This window comes from Cydia strobilella, chromosome 18 (genome assembly GCF_947568885.1).
Source record: "Cydia strobilella chromosome 18, ilCydStro3.1, whole genome shotgun sequence".
Taxonomy (NCBI): domain Eukaryota; kingdom Metazoa; phylum Arthropoda; class Insecta; order Lepidoptera; family Tortricidae; genus Cydia; species Cydia strobilella.
The window spans coordinates 8002537-8008923 of record NC_086058.1 but is presented as its reverse complement, the minus strand read 5'-3'; the positions used below and the strand labels follow the sequence as shown (position 1 = coordinate 8008923).

At 39.4% G+C, this 6387-nt stretch overlaps 1 protein-coding gene across 1 annotated transcript; it reads left to right on the top strand.

Annotated features, from left to right (window-relative positions):
- Nucleotides 1-1224: 1224 nt before the first annotated feature.
- On the top strand, nucleotides 1225-5193 carry LOC134749509 (probable splicing factor, arginine/serine-rich 7). The gene is made up of 4 exons (XM_063684450.1): nucleotides 1225-2092; nucleotides 3035-3195; nucleotides 3816-3968; nucleotides 4332-5193. Exons 1-4 carry the CDS (start codon nucleotides 1376-1378, stop codon nucleotides 5062-5064), a joined length of 1764 nt encoding a protein of 587 aa, XP_063540520.1. The 5' UTR covers nucleotides 1225-1375; the 3' UTR covers nucleotides 5065-5193.
- Nucleotides 5194-6387: the final 1194 nt, after the last annotated feature.

The following is a 6387-nucleotide window of genomic DNA, read 5'->3' as shown; positions in this document are numbered from 1 at the left end:
GTAAGCTACCAACGCTAATTGGTAGGCCTTCACCTGTTCTTATTAGCTTTATATTGTAAATTTTAACGAAAGCCTAGGCTCCATGGATTGTTGTGTATGTACATATAAAAAAGTATTTATTTAATCGGTTTTTTCTTATTACATAATATCTTTCCCTCTAAGATCTCTTCCAATTGCTATCGTGTGATACGTTTATTGTGGTATAAAGTATATGTTTTTTATAAACTGAAATAGATATCATACACTGAAGAAAAAGTGACCAAGTCCACCACACACACAGTAGCAATCAATTTATTGTACACAACACAGGTTTACAAAAATACTTTATCAGAAATCAGAAATATTTATTGTGTAAACTGTGTAGGTATAAGAAGTTTAACTAGGAACATTTTTTGATAAACATAAACATATAGTAATGGAAGTACAAAGGCGAATTTATCCCTATAAGGGATCTCTTCCAAATAACCTTTGAGTAGATGAGTGGGAAACTAGGCAGGTTAAGTAAAGTTATGTTTACCCATGCATGAGGTAGATATTGCCTCCTGTATTTGTATATGTTGCGATATTTTCCTCATGTAAATGTTATATCGACATGTGTAGTAAACTTTTGGCTCCTGTATTTGTAAATGTGACGATGTTTTCTTCATGTAAATGTTATATCGACTTGTGTAATAAACTTTTGAATTTTAAATTATGAAATATCAACTATCTTTTCTTTCCAATTTATACTCACCTTATGATTTTATTTTATCCAGTATTTAACGAGCTACTTTATTATAATTTTCATGTTAAAATCATGCTTTGTATAACATTGTATTGCACTTACTTTTCCTGTATGTCTTTACAATATGTGCTTGCCAATATATCTTACATCAAGCAAATATTATAATAAAGTTGTTGATTAATGGGTACTAGAAAATCAAACTCGATATAACAAATTATAGATATATGACCCTGTTTACATATTGATTAGTGTTTAGTGTGAGTTTATACATTTGTAACAAATGTATGAAGTCGTACTAAACATTAATCAATATGTAAACAGGCCCTGTAGGTATGAATATTGACGTTAATGCTTGTTGTTCAGATTTACAGATGGCGCTTCAAAATGGATACAAAAAAGTTCCACGAGAGGGCTCTCTTTCTCCTATATATTATACTACTCTTTGGGTAGGATACTCCGTGGTTTATGGTGGTATTGGTGGTTTCTGTTGGTATTGGCATTTCATTAAAAAAAACTACGATGAAGTTTGTGTGCGCGTGTTATTTTACGAGTTTGCTGTCGGCGTAATAACGGTTTAAAACGTAGACACAGGATTTATAATGTATATTTGTGGAATGTTAAGTAAATATCAATAAACGTTTAAAACGTCTGATGTGTAAATCATCCAAAATGGTTTCGGGCAGTACGCGTGTGATACAAGTCTCCAACATCGCGCCTCAAGCGACTAAGGATCAAATGCAGACCTTATTCGGTTACTTGGGTAAAATAGATGATATTAGACTGTATCCGACTATCCGAGATGTCTCCTGCCCGGTTCAGTCTCGAATTTGTTACGTGAAGTATTATGATTCGGCTACTGTCAATGTAGCCCAACATATGACGAACACGGTGTTCATCGACCGCGCACTGATAGTGATTCCCATGCAATCAGGTGAGATTCCTGACGAACATAGGGCCCTAGAGATGTCAAGCAATGGTACCCTAGTGCCAGGCCTTAGTACGGTCGAGCCGCGACTCCCCGCTCATGTCATAAACACATTGGAAGGTGTCCCGCCAAGTCAAGTGATACAAACTCATGACCCTAAAATGGTATCATTAGGATTACCACCATATCCACCACTTCCTGCATCATATGACTCAAGAAAGATTGAAGAAATCCGAAGGACTGTTTTGGTTGGTGATATAGGGGCCTTGACTTACCAACAGTTATCAGATCACTTTGAAATGGCAGGAGATGTAAAGTACCTGCGATTCTGCGAGCGTGATGCAGACAAACAGAAGTATGTCCTAATAGAAATGTCAGAACAAGAAAGTGTATTAAAAGCTTTGCAACTCAATGGTTCTACTATTGAAGGTCAAATTATACGGGTGAGCATATCATTTGTTACGCTTTTGTTTTTGTTCAATAAATATTTACTAGCTTCTGACTACTCCTGTGATCTATGTGGATAATTGGATAGCTTTAAAAATCCGGCTTTGTAATATAATTTAATGAGTAGATAGAAATAACCAAAAATGACAAAATCAAGTTTCATGTATCAGTATCAGTTGTCTGCATGTCTAATATGGAATAATCAATCAATCAATGTAGTTTATGAGTCATACAAGTCTGACACCAAAATGCCGCTCCTGTATAATCAATTTCTTTAATTTTCAGTTTCTGTTTCTAAAAATTTTTATACAAAGAAATTAGAGATAGTAAAAATTTTACATACAAAGCTTCTACTCACTCTATTTTCTTCTTGAATGTTCATGTCAAATTCCATGTTTTTCAGAATGTTGTGTAACTAGACTAAAATAGAGTGTCACTTTGATTGTACGGTGGCAGCTAGGTTTGTGTATTAAGATATGTAGTAAGTGGTTGTATACACTGTTCATTTAAGAAATTTGTATGTGTGTAGACCGGGTCTCTATTGTTTGACATAATTATTGAAAGTTATAATGTAATGATTGTCATATTATCATTAGTCATAATTAGGTTTTTCTCAGAAACGCGTAACTTTTCAGGATTGCCATAAAACAAACCTAACCTAACCTATCTATAGGATAACCCGAGGAAAACCCTGAAAAGTTAACGGTTTCAGAATTATGACTAAAGATAATATGACAATCATTACATTAAGACTTTCAATAATTATGTCAAACAAAGGGACCCCGTGTAGACCACATAGTTTTAATGACCTGAAATTTATTAACACCACCTTAAAAAAAAACTTGTTTTATTTTTTTGGTAGTCGCTTAGACATGATTTCATTTGCATATTAATTTCTGAGATTTTGACACATATACAATATGGATTTTGTTTATCAGGTGCTCCATGCAACCCAATCCATATCCAAGCCTCAGACGAAGAGCAACGAGGCTGCCCAACGTGAGATCGAAGAAGCCATGTGCAGGGTCAAGGAAGCCCAGAACCTAATCTCTGCAGCCATCGATCCAGTCATTGGGCTTCTTTCTAAAGACAAACGGAGGTTTGTGTTTTGATATTAGCAAATATTCATTGTATAAGATTTGCCCAGCAGTGGTAAACTAACCCATCTGGGTAAACTAAGAAAAAAAGATTGTTCCCTTGTTTGAGAGCTGAAGTAAACAGTGCAATACTGCACTATATGTTTTGTGGTCACTGGGTTGCCAAACATCTTTTCAGAACCAAAGTTACAACATAATGTACAAAGTTATACACTCACACCACTGCACCTATGTGAACTTTTAAATTCAACGCACATATTTATTTGCCTTAAACTTTACACAGAAAATACAATCAATGAATCTGATCTATTTGATCTGGATTTTAATGGGATATTGTGACAATAGTTTTCCTGTTCCAAAAACTAGTGTTAAAAATAAAATTTTATTCATGGCTGTTTTACAAAATATTTTTTTAACTGATTTTATTTAACTTTTCTTTTTGTATAAAAGTTATATTTTAGTACATTAGTTACATTACATACATAAAAGTAGGGGGCATGTTTTGTTTACTTGAAACTGTTTGGTAATATTCTTATCATTACTTGACCTAGAAGGCTGAAAATACGAAAGTTACGCCTAAACAGAGTAATATAAAATGCAAATGAAATGTTTGTTATTTCAGAACTCGATCCCGGTCGCGGTCCCGGCGACGCTCCCGGTCGCGCTCGCGACGCTCGCGCTCGCGCCACCGCGGCGGCGGCAAGCGCTCCCGCGAGCGCTCGCGCTCCCGGCACCGCGCTCGCCCCGAGCGCTCCAGGCATCGCCACCGCTCCAGGTAAGGCGACCATGCCGCTCCACGGAGAATGCCACGTCTACCTAAACAGGCCGAGCCGGTTCGCGCGGCCAGGTGGCCGAGGAGGTCCTCGGGATGCGATTCCTTCTGTTTGGACCCGCCTATTATTGCCCTGATTTGATCACAGGTTTGGAAACTCGGATGGTGATTACTCTCATAAAAACTAGGAACCTTATTCGATTAACAGAGTGCTATGCTGAAGACATGTTTCGTTGGAAATGTTTTTCTAAATGACTCGTTTTTACTGTTTTTCAGTTTCGGCCGAAAGTGTCATAAAGATACGCTTTTTTAATGTTAGTATTAAGAAAATATTATTTATTTTATTTACAATTTCTTCCTTTTCAGGTCCCGCTCCCACCACCGCGGGCGGCGCTCTCGCTCACGCTCGCGCCACCGCAGCTCGCGCTCCAAGCGCGACCGCTCCCGCGACAGAAAAGATAAGAAGGATTCCAGCGAGAAGGAGAGAAAGGACAAATCCAAATCCCCTGCGCCTCCTCCCAAAGACGTCGAAGAAAAAGAAGAAATTAAGGAGGAAGTCGAAACGAACGGGAACGGCGCCGAAGTCAAATCGAAGGCGTCCACTCCCGCCGACGATAAACCGGAACCGGACAAGGAGCGCAGCCCGTCGAAGAGGGATCGCTCCCGGTCTAAGGACAGGAAGCGCGACCGCTCCCGCTCGCGCCGCCGCTCCGGGTCGCGCTCGCGCAGGAAGCGGTCGCGGTCGAGGCGCCGTTCTCGCTCCAGAAAGCGATCGCGCTCTAGGGAAAAAAAGCGGTCTAGGTCGCGGAAGCGCTCGCGTTCGCGCGACAGGAAGAGATCTAGATCTAGGGATCGCAAACGTACTCGCTCCCGCGACAGGAAGCGGTCTCGGTCCCGCGACCGCAAGCGCTCGAGGTCCGGCAGCCGCCGCAGCCGCTCGCACCGCGACTCCAAGACGCCCCACGACAGGAAGTCCCGCGAGCGCAGTCCCAACCTTAGCACTATAGAAGAGAAGGATGTTTCAATTGTCGAGAAGGCCCCGGACATTGCGGAGGACAAGCACTCCCCTGACAACATGGACATTTCGAATTCTCCATAAGTTACACGATTTGCTTTTAAATCGCAACGGCCTCGGTAGATTTGGTTCTTCAAGTGAGGTTTTAAGTTTATATGAATTGTGACTGGACATTTTTTTCTTCTGTCTTATAAGCGTAAATAAATAAATAGCTATAATAATGAAGTATTATTTTAATTTGTTTTAAATCCCATCAAAAACTAAACAGTTTTAAATCATAACAATAAACGTAAATTTGGAACTTATAACATAGGTCATAAGGTCGGTATTTTATTTACTACTTATTTGTGACTCATCGTGATCTGTCTGTGATCCGTCTTTCGTTACAAGGTATAAACACTGTCAGCTTATAATACAAAACTAAGTACCAGTTGCACCATCCACACTTGACATACTGATCAACGTCACCCGGCGCGCCGCGGCAGTTTACTATGAAACTTTCCATACAATAAAATTTTGCGAACTCTTTAACGATGACAAACAGTTTGGTGCAACCGACCCTAACTCATTTAGTTTAGTACTATGTGATTTGAGTGCTCCTCAATTCATAGAAGCAGTCTGCCGGCGAAAGCGATGGTTTTAGAAGATCATCCCAAGTCCATAGTGGCAACATACTTGCCATCATATTTAAAAAAAAACGCATCTCAGGTTAGTAGTTCCTGCATTTTGCTATTCCTCACTTAGGAAGCCTGGGGTTCGCTCGGGAACCTAATACCAAGACGAGTTTTTACGAAAGCGATTAGTCCAGTTTCCTCACGATGTTTTTCTTCACCGAAAAGTGACTGGTAAAAATCAAATGATGTTTGTAAGTTGGAGTGTATGAGTGGAAAGGAATGAATCATCAGTATTCTAAGAAAAGCCGGAATTTTCCACCTATTACACAATTAAAAAAACTGTTGCAAAAAATTACATTTTGAGTAAAATCCCTGCAACATGACACAAATATTGCACAATTAATGCGGTGGGTATATATAGTGCTATCCAACGCTAGTCTCTCCACCTCCAGTCCAGATCCAGATCACCAGGCACAATAAGCGTTCCAACAAAGTACTCGACAGTTTCTAAAAAAAAATAGATTGGGAATTAATTTTTAACAAGCAGAAACGTCTGCGTCTATTAAGCTTAGAATAAATTTAAAAGTGGAAAAATTACTGCCTTGGGTGAGACTTGAACTCACGGCCTCTGGAAGGCAGTAATTTTTCCACTTTTAAACAAATAGATTGTGTATTTACAGATCTACGAATAGGAGGTTTTGAAGATGGATTCGGGAATTGCCAATTAAATACGTGGTAACGGGTCTACTCCACGCCAGGACCAAGGTGAGCATTCCAATCAGAGAGCGGTGGA

What these genes read in the sequence shown, in the direction of transcription:
- LOC134749509 (XM_063684450.1), top strand. Translation starts at nt 1,376, where the DNA reads ATGTGTAAATCATCCAAAATGGTTTCGGGCAGTACGCGTGTGATACAA. An exon ending in TTGAAGGTCAAATTATACGG is followed by an intron (nt 2,093 to 3,034) that starts GTGAGCATATCA and finishes TTTGTTTATCAG; the next exon opens with GTGCTCCATGCAACCCAATC. An exon ending in AGGCATCGCCACCGCTCCAG is followed by an intron (nt 3,969 to 4,331) that starts GTAAGGCGACCA and finishes CTTCCTTTTCAG; the next exon opens with GTCCCGCTCCCACCACCGCG.